Source organism: Falco peregrinus, chromosome W (assembly GCF_023634155.1).
Source record: "Falco peregrinus isolate bFalPer1 chromosome W, bFalPer1.pri, whole genome shotgun sequence".
Classification (NCBI taxonomy): domain Eukaryota; kingdom Metazoa; phylum Chordata; class Aves; order Falconiformes; family Falconidae; genus Falco; species Falco peregrinus.
The window spans coordinates 29,040,355-29,063,167 of NC_073743.1; the positions used below are offsets into that span (position 1 = coordinate 29,040,355).

At 41.6% G+C, this 22,813-nt stretch overlaps 1 protein-coding gene across 1 annotated transcript in view; it reads left to right on the plus strand.

Moving 5' to 3' along the window:
- The window catches only part of LOC129783035 (CDC42 small effector protein 2-like), a 62,968-nt gene extending 50,913 nt beyond the window's left edge, over window positions 1-12,055 (plus strand). The window contains exons 4-5 of the mRNA XM_055792704.1: window positions 10,690-10,807; window positions 11,247-12,055. Of these exons, the coding sequence (XP_055648679.1) occupies window positions 10,690-10,788 (99 nt within the window). The 3' untranslated portion in view covers window positions 10,789-10,807; window positions 11,247-12,055. The remainder of the gene's footprint in view (window positions 1-10,689; window positions 10,808-11,246) is intronic.
- Window positions 12,056-22,813: the final 10,758 nt, after the last annotated feature.

A 22,813-nucleotide genomic window follows, 5' to 3' on the forward strand; every position in this document is an offset into this window, starting at 1 on the left:
GTTTATATAAAACTCTGTAACTTTCCTTAGTTTATAGTTCACACAAATATTCTTATTGTGTGTACTTATTGAGCTTCTCACTATTTGTGATGTGAATTATTTCCAGAGCAAGCAACGCTGATGTCACAAATGGGGTTTTGTGGCTTCCTGTAGATGATGGGAACTATAAGTATTTTTATGTCTTTGAAAGTGGAAAACAGAGACTGAGTGGTGGGTTAGCCTTTGCCAACAGCCAAAATCCCACCTAGCCACTCACTCACTCCCCCTCCTCAGTGGGACAGAGGGACAAAATAGGATGAGAAAGCTTGTGGGTCGACATAAAGACAGGAAATCACTTACCAATTACTGTCATAAGAAAAACAGACTCAACTTGGGGAAAAATAATTTAATTTATTGCTAATTAAAATAGATTCATATAGTGAGAAACAAAAAGACAAACATCAAACCAACAAGTTTTCTCCTCCCTTTCCCAGGCTGAACTTCACTCCTCCTTGACCTGCCCCAATGAGCTCTGTGTGTGTGGAGAGGGTTATGGTCAGTACATAGTGGTTTTTCTCTGCACCCTTTCCTTTTCACAGAATCATAGAATGATTTGGGTTGGAAGGGACCATCAAAGATCATCTAGTCCAATCCTTCTGCCATGGGCAGGGACATCTTTCACTAGACCAGGTTGCTCAAAGCCCCGTCCAACCTGACCTTGAACACTTCCAATGATGGGGCGTCCACAACTTCTCTGGGCAACCTGTTCCAGTGTCTCACCATTCTTATTGTAATTTCTTTTCCCCTTACGTTCAATCTAAATCTACCCTCTTTCAATTTAAAAATGTTGCCCCATGTCCTGTCACTACGGGCTTTGGTAAAAAGACTCTCCATCTTTCTTACAAGCCCCCTTTATATATTGAAAGGCTGCAATAAGGTCTCCCTGGAGCCTTCTCTTCTCCAGGATGAATCCCAACTCTCAGCCTTTCTGCATAGGAGAGGTGTTCCATCCCTCTGATCATTTTTGTGTCCCTCCTCTGGACCCGCTCTAAGAGGTCCATTTCATTCTTGTGCTGAGGTCCCCAGAGCTGGATGTAGAACTCCAGGTGGGGTCTCACAAGAGCAGAGTAGAGGGGGAGTCCTCTGCAGGGCTGCTCTCAATCCATTAATCACCTAGTCTGTACTGATATTGGGGATTGCCCTGACCCAGGTGCAGGACCTTGCACTTGATCTTGTGGAACGTCATGAGATTCGCACAGGCCCACTTCTCCAGTATGTCATGGTTCCTCTGGATGGCATCCTTTCCCTCTAGCATATCAACTGCATCACTCAGCTTGGTGTCATCTGCAAACTTGTTGAGGACACTGTCTACATCATTAATGAATATATTAAACAGTACCAGTCCCAATATGGACCCCTGAGGGACACCACTTGTTACTAGTTTCAATTTGGACATTGAGCCATTGATTAACTCTCTGGATGCAGCCATCCAGCCAATTCCTTATGCACCTAATAGTCCATCCATCAAGTCCATCTCTCTCCAATTTGGAGTCAAGAATGTTGTGAGGGACCACGTCAAAGGCTTTACAGAAGTCCAGGTAGATGACATCTGTAGCTCTTCTCTTGTCCACTGATGCAGTCACTCCAGCGTAGAAGGCCACTAGGTTGGTCAGGCACAATTTGCCCTTGGTGAAACCATGCTGGCTGTCTCCAATCACCTCTCTGTCTTCCATATGCTTCAACATAGCTTCCAAGAGGATCTGCTCCATGATCTTACCAGGCATGGAGGTGAGGCTTACCAGTCGGTCATTCCCAGGGTCCTCCTTTTTAAAAATGGGTATGATATTCCCTTTTCTTCAGTCACTGGAGACTTTGCTTGACTGCCATGACTTCAGATATGATGGAGAGTGGCAAGGCAACTACATCTGCCAGTTCCCTCAGGACCCTGGATCCTACGGGCTTGTGTATGTTCAGGTTCCTCAGGTGATATCAAACTGGATCATTTCCTACGATGGGAAGGACTTTGTTCCACAGTCCCTGCCTTAAGGTTCAGGGACTTGAGAGATGTGGGAACAGTGATTGCCAGTGAAAATGGAGGAAAACAATCAGAGTACCTCAGCCTTCTCCATGTTGGTTGTCACTAGATCTCCTGTCTTATTTATCGGAGGGAGGTGAGGGTGGTATACATTTTCTTTAGCCTTCTTTTTCTGACCAATGCACCTGTAGAAGCCCTTCTTATGATTCTTCACATCCCTTGAAAAATTCAGCTGCAACTGATTCCCACTGTAGGAAGCAACTCAGAGTGGGTGAGTGAGTGAGTCCCACTGTAGGAAGTGGGTTAGAGTTAGTGAGTGAGTAAGTCCTACTGTAGGGCGCGGGTTTGAGTCAGTGAGTGAGTGAGTCATACTGTAGGTAGCGGGTTAGAGTGAGTGACTGAGTGAGTCCCACTGTAGGAAGCGGGTTAGAGTGAGTGTGTGAGTGAGTCCCAATGTAGGAAGCAGCTCCGAGTGGGGGAGTGAGTGAGTCCCAATGTAGGGCGCGGGTTTGAGTGAGTGAGTGAGTCCCACTGTAGGAAGCGGGTTAGAGTGAGTGACTGAGTCCCCCTGTAGGAAGCGGGTTAGAGTTAGTGAGTGTGTCCCACTTTAGGAAGCGGGTTATAGTGAGTGAGTCAGTGAGTCCCCCTGTAGGAAGTGGGTTAGAGTGAGTGAATTCATCCCACTGTAGGAAACGGGTTAGAGTGAGTGAGTGAGTCCCACTGTAGGAAGCAGTTTAGAGTGAGTGAGTGACTGAGTCCCACTGTAGGAATCGGGTTAGAGTAAGTGAGTAAGTCCCACTATAGAACCAATTCAGAGTGGGTGAGTGAGTGTGTCCCACTGTAGGAAGCGGGTTAGAGTGAGTGAGTGACTGAGTCCCACTGTAGGGCGCTGGATAGAATCAGTGAGTGAGTGAGTCCCACTGTAGGAAGCGGGTTAGAATGAGTGAGTGAGTCCCACTGCAGGGCGCAGGTTAGAGTGAGGGAATGACTGAGTCCCACTGTAGGAAGCGGGTTAGAGTGAGTGAGTGAGTCCCACTGTAGGGCGCAGGTTAGAGTGAGTGAGTGTATGAGTCCCACTGTAGGAAGCGGCTCAAAGTGAGTGAGTGAGTGAGTCCCACTGTAGGAAGCAACTCAGAGTGGGTGAGTGAGTGAGTCCCACTGTAAGAAGTGGGTTAGAGTTAGTGAGTGAGTAAGTCCTACTGTAGGGCGCGGGTTTGACTCAGTGAGTGAGTGAGTCACACTGTAGGTAGCGGGTTAGAGTGAGTGACTGAGAGAGTCCCACTGTAGGAAGCGGGTTAGAGTGAGTGTGTGAGTGAGTCCCAATGTAGGAAGCAGCTCCGAGTGGGGGAGTGAGTGAGTCCCAATGTAGGGCGCGGGTTTGAGTGAGTCCCACTGTAGGAAGCGGGTTAGAGTGAGTGACTGAGTCCCACTGTAGGAAGTGGGTTAGAGTGAGTGAGTGAGTCCCACTGTAGGAAGTGGGTTAGAGTTAGTGACTGAGTAAGTCCCACTGTAGGGCACGGGTTTGAGTCAGTGAGTGAGTCCCCCTGTAGGAAGCGGGTTAGAGTTAGTGAGTGTGTCCCACTGTAGGAAGCGGGTTAGATTGAGTGAGTGACTGAGTCCCACTGTAGGAAGCGGCTCAAAGTGAGTGAGTGAGTGAGTCCCACTGAAGGAAGCAACTCAGAGTGGGTGATTGAGTGAGTCCCAATGTAGGGCGCGGGTTAGAGTGAGTGAGTGTGTCCCACTCACTTTCCTGATCCCATCCCTACACATTTGGGCAGCATCCCTATATACTTCCCAGAATTCGTGTCCCTGCTTCCACTGCCTATGCATTTCCTTTTTGCGCTTCGGCTTGACCAGAAGGTCCTTACTCAGCTATGCTGGCCTTCTGTCTTCCTTGCCTGATTTCTTATGCATGGGAATCAAGAGCTCTCGTGCTCTAAGAAAAATGTCCTTAAAAGCTGCCAGCTCTCTTCTGCTCCTTTATCCCTGAAGGCAGATTCCTAGGGGGTCCCATCCACTAGTTCTTTAAACACCTGAAAGTTTGCTCTCCTAAAATTCAGGGTCTTGACTTTACTCTTCACCTGGCTCATATCCCTTGAGATCACAAATTCCACCAGGGCATGATCACTGCAGCTCAGGCTGCCTCCAATCTTGACCTCTCCAAATAGTTCATCTTTGGTGGTAAGCAACAGGTCCAGTAATGCTTCTCTGGTTGGGCTGTGTATCACCTGGATTAAAAAATTATCCTCACACTCCAAGAGTCTCCTGGACTGCATACAGCTTGCTGTGCTGCTTGTCCAGCAGATGTCAGGGTGGTTTAAGTCCCCCAGCAGGATCAGAGCCTGTGAGTGTGATACTTCTGGTAGTTGAAGTAAGAACACTTCATCAACATCCTCCTCTTCATCAGATGGCCTATAGTAGACACCAACCATGAGGTTTCCTCTGTTGGCTTGGCCCCTAATTTTCACCCATAAGCTTTCAACCTGTTCATCGCTGTCTTTCGAAGGCAACTCTGTGCAGTCAGTCCATTTTTTTACATAAGGGGCAACCCCCTGCCCCTCCTTCCTTTCCTGTCCCTTCTGAAGAGTTTATAGCCATTGATCACAGAGCTCCAGTCATGTGAGTTATCCCACCAAATTTCAGTGATAGCGATTAGGCCATAGCTTTCCAGATGCACAGTGGCTTCCAACTCCTCCTGTTTGTTACCCATTCTATGTGCATTGGTATAGAGACACTTCAGTTGGGCTGTCAACTGTGTCACCTTTTTGGAAGTTCAAGCCCCAATTCCTTTGCGGCATTTCTCAGGTGTTCCCTTGTTGGTTCCTAACACATCAGTAGCCCCTGGTTCTTCTCTGTTGCTCAAAACTCCATCCCCTTCCCCTACTGAGTCTAGTTTAAAGCTCTGTTTGGGCATGGGTTCTCCACAAGCTGTAGTCTTTCAGGAATATCCATGTTTGGTGTGGGTCCTCCACAGGCTCAGGGAGTATCTGCTCCAGTGCCTGGAACACCTCCTCCTTCTCTGACCTTGGTGCTCCCTCTGTTGTTTCTCTTTTTGTTCCTCCCTCCTCTCTCTCCAGTGGTTTTTCCCTTTCTTAAATATGTTTTCACAGAGGAATCACTAACTTTGCTCATAGGCTCGGTTTTGGCCTGCAGTGGGTCTGTTGTGGAGCCTGCTGGAACTGGCTGTATCTGACACAGGGCAGCCCTGCATGGGAAGCCCCTCTTCTCACAAAGGCCACCCCTGCAGCCCCTCTGGCTACCAAAACCTTGCCACATATACCCAATACACTAAGATATATATTGAAAGTGACCTTATGAGAATAAATTTATTTTGTACTATTTCATATTTTCTGTGGAATGTCAATATATTTTTAAGGTCATTAATACACAATCTAAGAAAAGAATGGCATATAGATAAGGATGAAAAATACTTCTTGACCTTAATAATCCCCTTTAAAGAAGTCATTTCTTTATGGTGGATTTTAGCAAAGGGGAAGAGAGAGTTCTGTCAGGGGTATTAGAATAAAGAACAGAGCTGTAAAGAAAAAAGTCAGTTTTAGTGTAGGCAAGTGAGGTCATTTGTAGCTTCCTAGAAACTAGTTTGATTTTTTACAGCTTACTGCGATCAGAAGAAAACTTTCATAACTCAGTAATCATTGGGGAAGGGCAAAACTGGGAAATCTGACATGGCAAAGAAAGTACCAGGTTTTCCCTGAAAGCAACATTATGGATTGGAAGTAATTTATACTAAAACATCTGTAAGCAAGTTAAATAGACAAGCACTGTTTCAGCTTGATAAAATTAAATTAAAGCTAATTATCTATTTAATGAAATATATTACATTAATATTTAAAACTATGTTTAAATTACAATAATTAAATGAGTGGTGTTCTTAATAAAATTTTAAAAATGCATGGCTTTTTGCTTTTTAGATGTTTGCTGCTCTTCCTGTGAGAACTTTTCCCATTGTCACAGCTGAGCAGCCTCATGGGAGGCTTGTGTTGGTTGTCTGAAGCTTTACTCTCTCACTTCAGACTTTTTCCCCTACTTGCCCTCACCTTTGCCTTGCATAACACCCAACTCATCTCCAGATAGTAGATAATCATTATTGTCTCTCTATATGGACTTTTTCTTTCATTTTAACACTCATAACTGTTTGTATCTCTTTCTCTTTTTTTTCTTTTGGATAATGTGCTGCATCAGTGACTAGAGTGATTTTTCTGAACCCAGATAAGAAGAGACAGCATGCAAAAAATAATCTATTTCTCTCTCTTTTTAGAATTACAAATCTCTACTTTTTCATATTTGCCTATTTTCCTGCCTCTTCCTTGGTGACTCACTGTGGTAATATTTCATCCAGTCTCTGTGTTAATTCTTGACAGTGTAAATTCCAAGATCACAGGCTTCTCTTCATGTGTTTTTCTGCTACTTAACTTCCTTTATAGTATGGATGTTATATTACTTCATGAACTTACTTCTGCCTTCTCTCTTCTGAATATCTTAGGAAGACCTCCTGCAATTTCATTAGCTTTTTCCCATATAAATTTGTGAATAAATTCGAACTGCTCTGAACCTTTTTCATCAGCATTGTTATTTATTATATATCCTCATGCTTCTGAGTACAGTAGTTTTCTGACTACTGAAATATTTTGGGGTTTGTTTGCCTTCTCTGTAAAGAACCTTGCTATTTTGTCAAAGGCAAAATTATACAGTAGGAACCCTCTGTGCACCGTTCCCTTCTCATTCCCATCACCTTCTTTTCTTAGTTTTTCTCATTTACTTAGTTTTCTCTTGTTTACTTTCTCAAGGACCATCTTATTTCCTGATTTTAAAGGGGAGGGAAGAAATTAATTAGCTAGATATACAACATAACAGATTGTATGATCTTTAATTGGTGTGATCCCTTTCAAAATTCTTGAATCCTTATCCTATCTAAATTAGACGTAAAACAGAAAAGAACCTTTGTTATTATGTATCATCATAGGGAAGGCAATGCTGTCTTTGAAGGAAAAAAGCATTTTATTGTGCTTGTTCTTGCAGTTTAGACTGTCTAAAAAGGAGAGTGCTTCAGAAAGAGTGCCACCTTGTCAGCCCACAATTCTGTTAGACATGCATTTTAGTCAGTGTTTTTGACATTGTATGTATCCTACATAAATTTTCATATAGAAGATGGCCACTGAACTACTAATGCAGTCAAGCTTACATTTGCTGGAGTTTATTTTAGGTGCAACAGCCTCTGCATTTTAGACTAATACTTCTTTACTCATTAACACAAACATGCATGTGAGGCGGCAGGCAACCCCCTCCTTGCCCACCTAGCCTTCCCAGGTGCCTCTGTACAAAAGATATGAGTCTCTGGATGTGGAAGACCAGTCAATGGATGATGTGGATGACGGTCCATCTCTATCAGAGGTGTTGCCAAGGTCCGAAAGGTCTACTCCCTGTATCACGACCACCTGCACAAGGAAGAAAAGATGGGTTATATTTGTATTTGTAGGTGACTCCCTTCTGAGTGGAACAGAGGGTCCAATATACCAGACAGACCCTCCTCTTAGGGAAGTCTGCTGCCTCCCTGGGGCCCAGGTTAAGGACATCACTAGGAAACTTTAGCCTGGTATGGCCCTCAGACTATTACCCACTGCTCTTCCATGTGGGTGGCAATGAAACCACAACGTGTAGTCCAAGGGCAATCAAAAGACACTTCAGGGCCATGGGATGGTTGGTAAGGGAATCTGGAGCACAGGTAATTTTTTCCTCTATCCTTCCAGTTGCAGAAGAAACAGAATGACCCAGTCTATTAATACACGGCTCTATGGCTGGTGTCACCACCAGAATTTTGGATTTATTGATAATGGGATGGCCAACACGGTACCAGGGCTGCTGGCATCAGATGGGATTTACCTTTCTTAAAGGGAGAAGAGGGTCTTTGCTCACAAGCTAGCAGGGCTCATTGACAGAGCTTTAAACTATAGACTTGAAGGGGGAGAGGGATAATATCAGGCTTGCCCGTGACAAGCTGTGGAACAACACACCAATGTTAGAGGGACAGGATGCTAGTGAGGGCCTTCAACGTGTTGCTCCAAGACGTGCTGGGTACACTGGAGTACACTTGAAGTTTTATGGAGATGACCCAGGGGCTCCTGAGGTAATAGGAACCAAGAGGGAAACACTGGTGAAATACCTCAAAGGAATTAAGGGGTGTTCCTCTAAGAAGATGAAACAGCTGACAGCCCAGAAGTGCCTCTACACCAATGCATGCAGCATGGGCAACAAACAGGAGACGTTGGAAGCCACCATGCTGCTAGAAAGCTACGACCTAGTTGCCACTACTGAAACTTCATGGGACAAATCCCATCACTGGAGTGCAGCTATCAATGGCTACAGGCTGTTTAGAAGGGACAGGTGAGGAAGGAGGGATGGAGGGGTTACCCTCTACATCAAGAAATGGATAGACTGTGAAGAGCCGGCTCTGAAGAATAGCCATGAGCAGCTTGAAAGTTTATGGGCAAGAATTGGAGACCAAGCAACAAAGGGAACCTTGTGATTGGTGTCTAATACAGGCCACCTGATCAGGAGAGCCTATTGACAAAGCCTTCTTACTCCAGCTACAGGAGGCATCGCACTTGCAGGCTCTTGTCCTGCTGAGGGACATCCACCACCCTGATGTCTGCTGGAAAAATAGCATGGTGAGCTGTAGGCAATCCAGGAGACTCCTGGACTACACTGAGGATAACTTCTTAAGCCAGGTAATAGACAGCCCTACCAGAGGGGATGCGATACTGGACCTGATGGTCACCAATGAAAGTGAGCTAATCAGTGATGTCAGGATTGGAGGCAGCCTGGGCTGCAGTGGTCATGCACTGGTGGAGTTTGCAGTCCTGAGGGATATTGTTCAGGTGAAGAGTAAAGTCAGGACCCTGAATTTTAGGAAAGCAAACTTCCAGCTGTTCAAGGAGTTAGTTGATAGCACCCCCTGGGAAACTGCCCTCAGGGACAAGGGAGGAGAACAGAGCTGGCAGATCTTTAAGGATGCTTTCCATAGAGTGCAAGAACTCTCAATCCCCATGTGTAAGAAATCAGGAAAGGAAGGCAAGAGATCAACATGGATGAGTCAAGACCTGCTGGTCAAACTAAAAGGCAAGAAGGAAATGCACAGGCAGTGGAAGCAGGGACAGGTATCCTGGGAAAAGTATAGGGATGTTGCTCAGTTGTGTAGGGACGGGATCAGGAAGGCCAAGGCACGGCTGAAGCTGAACTTGGCAAGGGACACAAAGAAGGTATGTCAGCCAGAAAAGGAAGGTCAAAGAAAGTGTACCCCCTCTGATGAACAACACTGGCAAACTGTAACAACAGATGAGGAGAAGGCCGAGGTACTCAACAACTTTTTTGCCTCAGTCTTCACTGGCAACCTCTTTTCCCACACCTCTCAAGTGGATGGACCACAAGGCAGGGACTGGGGGAGTAAAGTCTCTCCCACTGTAGGAGAAGATCAGGTTCATGACCACCTGAGGAACCTGAACGCACATAAGTCTATGGGGCCTGACAAGATGCATCCCAAAGTCCTGAGGGAACTGGCTGATATAGTTGCCAAGCCACTCTCCATCATATTTGAAAAGTCACGGCAGTCAGGTGAAGTCCCCAGTGACTGGAAAAAGAGAAACATTGCACCTCTTTTTAAAACAGGTAGAAAGGAGAACCCTGGGAACTACCAACCTGTCAGCCTCACCTCTGTGCCTGGGAAGATCATGGAACAGATCCTCCTAGAAACTATGCTAAGGCACATGGAGGACAGGGAGGTGATACGAGACAGCCAGCATGTCTTCACCAAGGGCAAGTCTTGCCTGACCAACCTAGTGGCCTTCTATAATGGAGTGACTACATCAGTGGACAAGGGAAAAGCTATGGATGTCATCTACCTGGACTTCTGTAAGGCCTTTGAGACAGTCCCCCACAACATCCTTCTCTATAAATTGGAGAGATATGGATTTGATGGATGGACTGTTTGGTGGATGAGGAATTGGCTGCATGGTCGCATCCAGAGGGTAGTGGTCAACGGCTCAATGTCCAGATGGAGCTCAGTGACAAGTGGTGTCCCTCAGAGGTCTGTATTGTGACCAGTACTGTTTAATATCTTCATCAATGACATAGTGGGATTGAGTGCACCCTCAACAAGTTTGCAGATGACACCGAGCTGAGTGGTGTGGTCGACACACTTCAGTTACTAGGTAGATATTTTATAAATTGATTATTGCATTTTTAATGTAATGGTATTAACTTCACTGGTTTATCATGCTTGGCAAAGAATGTTTTCCATATAACAAGCTAAAATACAGCTTGTCAGGCAGAGTGGAATGGATACTGATAAGATTGGATTAATTTTCTTGATTAATCAAGCAGCTCAATGAGAGCCTGAATCAGCCAGTTTTCTTTGGGATAGAGGAAAAACTTCTGCATCAGCACCACTTCTTCTGTCTCTCCTGCTGTGCTGCCTGCAGAAGTGAAAATTCCAGAAAGCCTACTCTGCGTATATCCTCATGCAAAAGTAATGTAGCTTTAATGGTGAGAGTGCACTTGAAAAACAAACCAAAAAATAAAACCAAAAGCAAGAAGAATCCATAGTTCACTTCTGCTTGTCTGCCTTGTTTTCTCTGACCCCCTTTCCCTTCTGTCTCCAGGTGAGCTCAATTCAGAACCAAATGCAGTCCAAGGGAGGCTATGGAAGTGGCATATCTGCAAGCATTCAGATGCAGCTTGTAGACACTCAGGCAGGATAACCCTAGAGAAACCTTTCCAGTAAGTATTACTGTCTGCTTTTCAGGCACTAGTAAAGTAGTGAGGAAGAACATTCTGCCACATATCGTGATTAGCTCCCTATAAACAGCTGTGTCCTTATGAGGCACTATTAAAATGTATTTCTGGGTACAACATTCAATAGCATGTGAGCATGTTGATTTTTATTATATAATGAACAAGACAGTAATAATTCAGTCCTGACTGCAAAGGTGTCCTTAAACTTGTTTTATGTCCAAGAATTTATTGTAGGTAAATCTTTGCAAGAGAACTTAGTTGTATACCAAATTTCAAAAGAGTTTTGTGATATAATTAGGATATAATTTTTGCAACAGTACCATTTAATTAAGCAAAATATGCGTGGTGGTAAATATGTTATGGTAGGAAAATCATCACTATCAAAATGTTCAAAACTCAGTTTAATGTGTTTTTTGTGTTACAGGTTTATTTTCCTCTTTTACCTTGGTCACTGCTTTATGTTCATGATGAGAGAAGTGATGGCTCATTGTTCACACTTTGTGATTACTGCACTGAAAAGTTGCTGTTCTGCTCTGATGATGCCATTTATGAGATTGGTCCTACTGTGCCTTTCAGTGACATGCACACATTGGCCTCCTACCAGTACCATGGATGTAGAGCTGTTTAGGATCAGTTTTAGCTGTTTATTAAAGCAAATTAAAGCACCAACCTTAGCTTCCATCATCAATACCTAATGCACAGCATTCTGTTACTCCTTATTCTTTAAATATTTTCTCCAATCAAGTAATTTTAAAATAAGTAAGTGTCCATTACTATTTTTAATCTCTCATTGTTCATATCCATTTTTGAAAGGCCAGTTCCCTGCAAGCACAAATTATTATTTCATACAAAATCATCATAACAGATGACCACATGTTTTGTGGAGCTGTTTTGTGTGGTGGCCTGTTTGGTGCCAGAAAAAAATTAAATTGCTTACTGCAGACTGATGATACTGTTGTTGGTGAAAAATTTAGCTGTGGCATGTCTCATGCCTGGTTTTGAAAAAGGACTTGTATCTTATCTGCTTCAGAGTTAGGTTTTTATTTTAAGTTTTATCCAACTGGTCTTGAAATAATAAAGAGAAAACTTGCATTCATAAGACATTTGTTATAAATGTTCAGTGTATTTATTTTGAAAGACTTGACCTCAAGACTGTAAACTGGTGTAGTATCTAAGTATTGTGGAAGTGTTTTAGTATATTTAAAAAATAAAATAATCATGTTTGGCTGCTTCTTTTTTTTTTACATTTTTTCTTAATTTTAGGCTGTATGGTCATTTTCAGTAGCAGTATGTCAGACTGCCTGCAGTATTAGCTGAAAATTTTAGTAGCCCTCTCTAAGTAGTTAGCAGTTTCTGTGTATTAAATACTTAGGGGCCATGGAAGTTGCTAAAAGCAACATAATAATCTGGCAGAACAAATGCCAGTGAAAACAACATACAGGGTGACTTTTTACAAAGTTGACAAAAAGCCTTTTGCTCAGGTTCCAAAGCATGTTTCTCTTTCACATGTGAAAACTGTATTTTGATATTGCACTGGTTTTGAATTATCTCTGTAAATCATCCTTTTTCTCCTTGTTGGTGGTTTGAAACAAGTTGATGGTTTGAAACCTGACTGAGATTTTTATATGGAAAAAAATTATCCTAAGGCATAACTGAGCCTAATAGTTTCAATTTTTATGCATAAACACCCATGTGTTTATAAATAAAGATTGCTTCATAAATTACTCTTTATTCTCTCCCTCTGCTTTCCCTGATTTCACATTGCAATAGTTATCCAACTGATTTAAACATTTATGAACCTACCTACTCTTCTCCTCAGTTCACAAAGATCAAGGGCTACGGAGGTAGCTGGCCTTCCCTAAGTTGTATTCCAGTGTATTCAGTTAGGTTGGATAGTCTTCACTGATAAAGGTACTGATTCTTGATGACACAAGATCAGATGTTTAGTTGTCTGGGGTGCACAAACACATAGCAATGCAGTGACATTTTTAGGAGCCAGCATTTCTCATGCAACTTGATCAATGAGTCTTAAATATACTATGATTACAAAGTTATTTAACTTTGTCATCAGTAACTGCAGCTTAAATTTACTTGCCAAAACTATCTTGCATTCCTCAACATGTCTTCAGATCAATAGCCAGAAAAAAACTGACATTTTTAAAAGACATACTTTTTTGTACAGTGTTCATTCTTTATTAAAGTCAGTTCAGTGCTGGCTTGTAGATATTCAAAGGAAAGCATTGACTTTGATTCATGAAATGTTTTTCTTTCAGTTGGTGGCCTGCCCTTTTTCTTTTTCATTAGTTACATTTGCATCAGAAAAAAACTTGTAGCCTACAGACAAATGCGTGGTGAAAATTCTCTGAAGAGTAACCTGTTAGTGTGAGAAGAAAGTAATTTTCAGGCTTGAGTTTTTCATTCCACTTGACCCTTTTGTTGCCAAAGGGATTAAACCTTAATTTTATTAGCTGTTTTGTTTCATTGATTTAATATGTTTACCAGAGTCCTCTGCAAGTATCTCAGAGTTTTCTTACTAAGAAACAAATTGGAAACCTTCCTACAGGATTTCTTCACTTTTGACTACAACTAGTATGTGTGTTTCCTTGCTTACCCTTGATAGTGATTCATATTCTTTTACTCTGGGGATCAGAAGACCAATTAAATACATCATCATAGCAATATGTACATCTCCATTAAATAGATGTGCAAAGCACAGTACCATCTACTCCTGTATTTTGCTCAAATGTACTTTTTGTTTGACACTCTCAAAGTTAATTCTTTAAGAACTAATTTATTACTTAAAACTTCATGCTAAATGACCGAAAGGACTTCTAATCAAGGGAGTCAATCTTGGGAAAGAACAGATAATGATAATAACACTGTTATGTAAATTATGCAGAAAGAAGTCTCCAAGTGAAAAAAGTTCTGGCTGCAAGAAAAGACAAGCTGATAAGGTGTTGCAATCACTAATTTGCACTAGAAGTGAGAAACTTGTAAACAATCCTCTGTGTGAATGAAATGAATATGTAATGTGAATATGCAAGTACTCTACTGTATATAATGCGTACCCTCGAGTATGTTGGTGTGCATGTTAGGAGGAAAGATCCCCCATGTACCCAGTGCTGCAATAAACCAATGTCAGCTTTCTAAACTATCATTTGCTTTGGAGAGTTTTCCAGGTTATGATTTTTGGTAACAGAATTTGGCAACCCAGGTGTGGATAACTGGCTAGCTGAAAAAGGTCTCATAGACATAGTCCAGCTGGCTGGACAAAAATGCACATCGCTCTCAGTTTATCTGAAGTAAAGCAAAAATACACTATCCTTGGCTGTTCTTGTTACACAATAACAGGAAGATTTCGGTGGGAAAAGAATGTTGCAGGTGGGAACAGATAACTACAGAAGAGAAACAAGGGGCGGGCTTGATATTTAGGCAACTAACCAATAATGAGCTTAACTTTTGTAATATGTATGAGCTAATTATAATAAGGCATAAAAGGTGACTGTAAGGTTCAATAAACGAAGTCTGCTGATCACTCATATTGAGTGACTGTGTCTTCCCTCTGTTATAAATTGAGACCACAACGGATCATAATCCAATTAAAATTTTATTAATTATAGCAAGTAGAATATGAGCAAAAACAGCGCTGGACGACAGGGGAGTCTGCGCTCCGCCAACTGCCGTCCTGAGCAGTTCAAACAGTCCCTTTTTATACATCTTTACTCCCGTGTTCATGAGGTAGTGGAGGTACTCTGCGCATGCTTCTGTTGTTGTTAGGGGGTCGTTTTCTGCCTTCTGGTGGTCGTTGAGGCCGAAGTAAGAAGTCTTCCTCCTTTGTCCCATAGTTGACCCCTCACTCATATGTCCTTATATGGGGTAGTTTGTCCTGTTTCTGTCGGTTCCTGGACATCTGGTGGTTATCTTATCTTGCACAAGCGGTATCTTGTGGCTGTTTATATCTTTTGCTGTCTGACCTTTACATTGGGCCTAACATAAATCTTTATAAACAATACCCTAGTCCATAGTTTCTCACACTGTCTGACCTTTACATTGGGCTTAACATAAATCTTAATAAACAATACCCTAGTCCATAGTTTCTCACACCTCCATCGCGACAAATGGCGCCCGAACAGGGACCCTAGAGAGGGCTGAACCTGCGAGCCACGGTTCGACGGAGATTCGGGTACTGGTCCTGAAAGCAGCGCAGGAGGCGGAAGGGCACAGTCCCCGCGCCCGGGAGCACCTACAGAGGGTCCCGCCGGCCACGCGTCGCCGAAGTCTCGCAAAGGCTGCAACAGCGCTGACGAAGGTATGGAGAGACAAGCGACGTACGATTCGCTCAAATGCTTTTTAGAAAAGCGGAGCGTTCGGGACATAGATTGTAAAAAGGAATTACCCGGGTTATTAACGTATGGGATAGCATCCGGGACCCCCGCGGCAGCGGCGAGCGGCGACGCGCAGCCCGGCAGGCCCCTTCCCGGCCGCGGTTTCTCTCCAAGGCGGCACCCCACCCCCCCTCCGATCGGCGCCATGGCGATGCAAGCGGCCAAGCGAGCTAACATCCGGCTGCCCCCAGAGGTCAATCGGGTCCTTTATATTCGGAACCTGCCGTATAAAATCACAGCGGAGGAAATGTATGATATCTTTGGGAAATACGGACCTATTCGACAAATCAGAGTTGGAGACACTCCTGAAACAAGAGGAACAGCTTAAGCTCCTCAAGGAAAAATACGGAATTGATTACAAACCCACCAAAAAAAGTGCTTCAGATGTCCCCTACAAGAATTGGGTTTCTGCCTTGAACTAGCAAACATCTCTGTGCTTAAAGAGAAGCCTTTTTGCCTTGATGGAGATAATTTATTCTGTATTCTGTATTTATGCTGTATTCTGAATGTGGAAATTGGTTGGGACTAGGAGGCTGTCTTAAAGGCATTTTGCAAACGGGATTATTATTTTTGATCATTATTGTAATAATAGTTTCTTGATCAAAACCAGCCAAAATTATTTGTAAGCATTAGGCATATCTGAAGAGAATGCCTTTATTTGAATCAGCACTTAAGGTGTAGTTTAGTCTGATGCTGTGGTTTTATCTGCTTCTGGTGAATTTTTGAAGTGATGAAATCACAGATACAAGATATACTAAGAGTTATGAGGTAATAAGGTAATAATCTAAGTAAGGGTGCTGTCTTTTAAGTCTACAAGTGCAATATGCTTTTATGTAGCAGAGAGAAACTTTAACAATAATGTTGCTTGAGTGAGATGTGCATGTGACAACTTGGGAAAAGGGATATCACAACTGGAGTGCAACAGTGTTTCTATGTCTGGCAGAGTGAAATCTTTCAAGACCTGAGTTTAGACAGTCTAAAATAAATTGTTAGTGTTCAGAAAACCCATCTTAAGCCTCTTTTGCTTACATAGTGTTATGGAAGTCAACTGCTATTGTAGAGAATTAATGATTTTTTAATACATATTAACAAATACTACTATTTTAACTTGAGGCAGTTGAGTGAGAAATACTCACGTGTAGCATGAGGGAATGTCAGCATAAATCGCACTTACAGTAAGACTGCATTTTTAATTACTGTACTCGTTAAGATTCGATGATGCCATAAGGCTAAGGCCTTTTATCACAGATCGGTTCTGAACTAAAAGGTGTGTGCACATGTAGATATGCACATTTGTGTTATTTTCCTTAATTGGCTACAAAATAATATAATTAGGTCGGGGACTAGATCTTGGGAATATGTCTATTTTACTTCTGTTTGTTAAGGAACGTGCATAACACACAGCACCCATGTAGGCTTGGCTTGTGGCATAGTTGTCAAATTTAGCATAGACATTCAGACAGATAAGCAACGTACTCTTCTTGTGTGTATCACCTACAAGCCATTATGGCTTAGTGTGTAAATCTGTATGTAACTATTGAAAAATCCACTTATGAATGTATATAGCTTAGAACTATTTTTTTCCCTTTGTTAATTCTTTGATATCAATGAGGTATTCTTTAGAAAATGTATGGACTGGTTGGTTGCATAAGGGCAGTTGTTATTTGGACAGAAAATTGTTAATGGTCAGGGATTTTCCACTAAAATATTTGCAAATATTCCTAGTCAAACATCAGTTTGGTTTCTTTTTCGGTTTTGAGCTTGCATTAGTCCATGTTCAGAACTGTAAAATTACCTTTGAATTTTTTAAACTTTTTATATCACTGGAACAGAAAGAGCATCTAAATTAATCTTCAAGCTAACTTTATTTTTCAAGTATTTCTGGAATTATACTTCTGAACTGAGATTTTATAAGTTGGCTGTGTATTTTCCTGTGTTAAAACGCTATTATTGAAAATGGTCAACCAGGCCTATGTCGCCCAAAATAAAAACGGGGGAATTGTGGATAACTGGCTAGCTGAAAAAGGTCTCATAGACATAGTCCAGCTGGCTGGACAAAAATGCACATCGCTCTCAGTTTATCTGAAGTGAAGCAAAAATACACTGTCTTTGGCTGTTCTTGTTACACAATAACAGGAAGATTTTGGTGGGAAAAGAATGTTGCAGGTGGGAACAGATAACTACAGAAGAGAAACAAGGGGCGGGCTTGATATTTAGGCAACTAACCAATAATGAGCTTAACTTTTGTAATATGTATGAGCTAATTATAAGAAGGCATAAAAGGTGACTGTAAGGGACAATAAACGAAGTCTGCTGATCACTCATATTGAGTGACTGCGTCTTCCCTCCGTCGCGACACCCAGGTGGGACTTGCTCTCCAGAATCTTGAAAGACCAGAGGAATCGTGAGGACCCCAAGCACGCATCGAAGTATTTTGGGGAAGGCTCTCCAATTCATTGACCAGGTGAGTTTCTGCAACAGGTCTCTGGGATATTAACAACTTTGGTCATAAATAATTAGGTTGCTTACAAATAACTTGTATTGGAGAGTAGGTTAGAGTCACCCCTGTGGGTTAGAGTCCCCCCAGAATATTCAAATTATATACACATTGTTGAGCTATTGGTATTGTAGGTTAGGGTCCCACCAGGATATTTGATGTGCAAAACTGTGTAAATCCATACACTATTATGAATTTACATACGCCCAGAGTCTGGATTTTGGGTATTGGTAATTTGAAACTTTATTGGAATTTGAAACTTATGGATTTACATACACCCAGAGTCTGGATTTTGGTTTTTGGTAATTTGAAACTTTATTGGAATTTGAAACTTTGTTCAATATTGTTTTCTAGATTTTGTGTATAGGTAATTTGAAATTTTATTGGCAATGTGAAACTTTTTTGAATTTTGTTTACCAGATTTTGTCTCTATTGGATTTGTTTGCCAGATTTTGTTTAAGTGTTGGGTGTCTGTAATTTTGAAAACTTTGTAACATGGGGACATTCTACTGAAGGGGGGTGTGTTCTTAAGAGTTCTCCATTGGGCTGTATATTAAGATATTGGAGCAAGTTTGGGGGTGATCCCCTCACTCAGAAAAAAATTGGTAGAATATTGTAATCATTGATGGCCCTTGTATACCTGTAGATGATCAGGAGAAATGACCTAAGAACAGAAGTATAAATTATAATAAAGTATTGCAATTAATGGTGGTTTATAGATGTGAAGGAAAATGAAGTCCCATATGTGGGTTTAGTGGTTGTTTTTTTCCTTGAGAATTTATGAAAGAAGAAGGAAATATAAATTGATGATATTTGATTCTAATGTATTGATGATGATAGAGGATAAAAAGAAATTGCCTCGGTGTTGTTCTGCTTGTAGTATTGGGAAAAGATGTTTGAAAACGAAAAATGAAGAAGAGAATGTGCACTTGATGGTTTCAGGATAGTATTCTTAATAATAGGAAGAGATTTTTGCTTAAAGAAAAAAAATGGTATTGGAGAAAGCTCAGGAAAAGAAGAGGATAAATGACTTATATTCCTTTGTTTGTGGGGCAGTCTGCTCCAGATATAAGAAGAAAGTTGCAAAAAGTAGATGGTACGTCTGGAATGTTGATATCTTAGTTGACAGAAATTGCTTATAAGGTTTATAATAACAGAGAGGAATTGGGGGGGGGGGGGGAAGAGAGGGAAAAAAGAGGATAAACAGAAAGAAAAAGAAAAAAAATGCCGCAATTTTGGCAGCTACATTTACCCAAGCCCAAACTTCATCTCAGGGAAGAGGTTTCCTGAGACGACAAGGGTGTGGAAAAGGACAAGGAATAAGAGGAAAAATAAGGAATAGAATCTCTCTGGGGAAAGATCAGTGTATGCTTTGCAAGGAAAAAGGACATTGCAAAAATTAATGTCTAAAGAAATAATCAACTAATTGGATACCCTTCGTCTGCATCCATTCCAGAGGCAGACCTACTTATGATTGGTATGGAAGATTCAGATTGACAGGGAGTAGGGGTGAGCTTAGAGGCATCCCCAGCAGATCCCCTGGTGCCAATAAAGCTGGGAAATAAAACTATAGATTTCTTGATAGATACAGGAGCAACTTATTCCATAGTAACTAATTGTAAGGGGCTTCTCAGTAAATTTAATATTCCAGGTTTTGGGGTTACTGGAAAGAGAGAATTAAGGCCATTTTTTAAACCAATGGAATGACAAAATGGAGGTAAAACTTTAATACATGAATCCTTGTATATGTCGGAATGCCCTATACCTCTCAGGTTGGGATTTACTTAGTAAACTACAGGCCCCAAAAACAGTTGTTTTGAGAATTCCATTCAGTTGCATATCCCACCGGAAAATGCCTGGAAGGTGCAATTATATCTGCTGCAAGGGGAACAACGAAGTGAACCAGAAATCTCCTAAGAAATCCTGGATGCTGTATTTCTGTTGATATGGGCTACTGAAGTACCGGGGAAAGCTAACACCATACCAATAAAGGTAGAATTAAAACAGAACTCAAAAATGGTAACAAAAAACCCCAACCAAACAAAAGAAAAGCAAACAATATCCTATGAAAATGGGAGCAAAAATTGGATTAGAGACTTTGATTTGTACCACATGCTGTGACCTCAGTGCTGGAACAACAAGGACATCACTGGTTATCACCTAGCAGAATGATCCAATGTCAAGCAGTATTATTGGAACTGGACGATGTCAGTTTAAAGGTAACAACCTCTTTGAATTCTGCTATTTTGTTGCTGGTATCTGATGATACAAACCTAGAGCATGACTATATATTAACTATTGAACAAGTCTTTTCCAATAGGCCAGATCTGAAGGATGTTTGACTGGAAAATCTGGAGTAGATTCTCTCAGTTTTGTGCTGAATGGGGAGCGACGATCCGGATATGCAGTGGCAACTCTGGAGGATGTGATTGAATCACAACCCTTGCCATCAAATACTTCAGTACAAAAAGCTGAATTAATTGCTTTGACTAGAGCTCCGACATTGTCACAGGATAAACAAGCCAATATCTATATACTGACTCTAAATATGCCTTTGGAGTGATACATGCGCATGGGGCAACGTGGAAAGAAAGAGGACTTTTAACCTCACAAGGGTCACCTATTAAGCATGGATCAGAAATATTGAAATTATTAGTAGAAGCAATTCATAAACCTAAGGAAGTGGCCTGAATTAATTGTAAGGCTCACCAACCTGGGCATACTGAAGTCATACGAGGGAATCGTAAGGCTGATGAACCAGCAAAGAGAACGGCCAACGAAGCAATAATGGGAGCCTTGATTCCTCAAAATGTAATGAGAACTGAAGTGCCCAAATACAATGAAAAGGAGAATGAATTAGCTAAGATGCTAAAATGTAAAAGGACTTCAGACAGATGGCGGGTAACATCTACTGGACAATGTTTGGTAACAGCTCCCATAACACAGAAGTTGCTACAGCAGACACACAAAGGAACTCATATGGGAGCAGATGCTATAATCAATCACAAGTGTTAGGAGATACGCAGTAGGGCCAAAGATGGAAAGCTATGCTGATCAAATAGTAAACCAATAAGTAATATGTTGTAAAATAATCCTAAAGTGGAATTAAGACCTCCACCTGGAGAGGTAAAGAAAGGTAATATTCTGGAAGAATATTGGCAAATTGATTTTTCTGAATTACCAAAATGCAATAATTATAAATATCTTTTGGTATTGGTAGATACCTTTTCAGGATGGCCTGAAGCTTTCCCGCACCGGACCAATCGAGCTAGAGAGGGAACAAAGAGATTATTAAATGAGATTATACCAAGATTTGGAGTTCCAAGTGGGATCTCATCAGACAGAGGCCCACACTTTATAGCAGAAGTAATACAGACAATTTCTGCCCTTTTAGGAATAAAATGGGATTTACATACAACTCAGAGACCCCAGTCTAGTGGGAAAGTAGAAAGGATGAATAGATCTTTAAGAAACAACTGGCTAAATTGTATCAAGAAACTAATTTAAAAAGGATAGATGTTTTACCTATCACTTTAATAAGAATCAGAATCACCCCAAAAGTCAGGGAAAAGGTGAGTCCATTTAAAGTATTATACGGAAGACCTTATGCTGTAAATTTAACAGGAAAGGAAGACCAAATGCATGTTACTGGTGATCAGGTGTTAACTGAATATATTGTCTTTGGGAAAGACTCCTTCCTCATTGTACAGGTATATTCAACAGAGAGCACCTGTACCATTGGACATGCCGGTGCATCCTTTCCCACCTGGAGATCAAGTGCATCTTTGAACTTGGAAGGACGAGTCTTTGAAGGAGCAGTGGAAAGGACCATATTTAGTATTACTGATAACTAATAATGCAGTAAAACTTATGGGAATTGATTCTTGGATCCATTACACCAGGATGAAAAGGAGTTCTGAGGTAAAGTGGAAATCAGAAGAAGCGGCTACTATGAAAATAAGTTTCTCAGTAACTGGGAAAATTCCTACACGGTGTGTTCAACCGTAGATGAGGCTTCTGGCCCAGTCCCAGAGCTTGCCTGCCTTTATACTCAGTGAAAAACAAAAATAGTTTACACACCTAGTGTATGCAAACGTTTAAGTTTAGGCTAAGTGCAGGCGTGCAGTACCTTATGATTTTTAAGGTTCACACATGCCAGGGATATTGGCCAGACGCTCAAGCGTGGTGGAGTTACCGTCATGGCACAGCTGCACACAATATTTATTGTCTGGATGGTCCTGTTCATATCTTGCTTGTTCGGGGGGCTCAAGACAAACACCACCTGCTCATTAAGGTTGTCCTTGAGCTCCCTAAAGCTCACTGTCCAAGTTAAGCAATCCCTAATTAAAGACAAAGGCTTTTTCATAAGCAGCAATCAATTTAATAAGTTTTCACCACAGTGGTTTATTCCTTGGTTGAGGGTTGCTGAATTGGAAAAGAGAATGATAAATATATCTGCAGTAATGGAAGGGAGAGCCAGCAACACTGCAGATGCCATAAAGGCTTTGCAGGAAGAAGTTTCAGAAATAGTTTATATAGTTATTTGAAGAGGGTCCCCCGTGGAGAGTCGGCCAAGTCACGACAATCACACCAATATGGCTACATGCCGTGCTCACTTTATTAAACAAACAGGTCATATTTATAACTTAAACCGACCACTCACACGACTTTACACACAGGTGATTGCATAAAAGTTTCTGGTCACGCAGGTGTCTGTGTTGCTGATCGGTGAGCATGCTGCAGGTGCCTGATCAGAGTGTGCCGATGAGAGTGTGTTGATTTCACGGTTCCCAGGGCTTGCTCTGCACCTGGCTTCTTGTTTGTGCATAGCTTGTTTTCTTTCTCACCCTGCGTGTTCCCAGGACAATTTAAAGTTGCTCTGCAGCTTTAACTATCAGGCCTGGGTTGTCCAACCCGGACAATGGTAACATATGTCTTTAAAAATTCCTCTACATATCCCCCTTTTCTTTTTGGACAACCCTTGTCTGTTTCACAATAGATGTTAAACCTTTCTTCAAACAAGAAAATAAACAGCCAAAACCTAAAAACATTACAACAATGATTATAACAAAGAGTATTCCTTCCATCAATAACGTCTTTAACCATCCT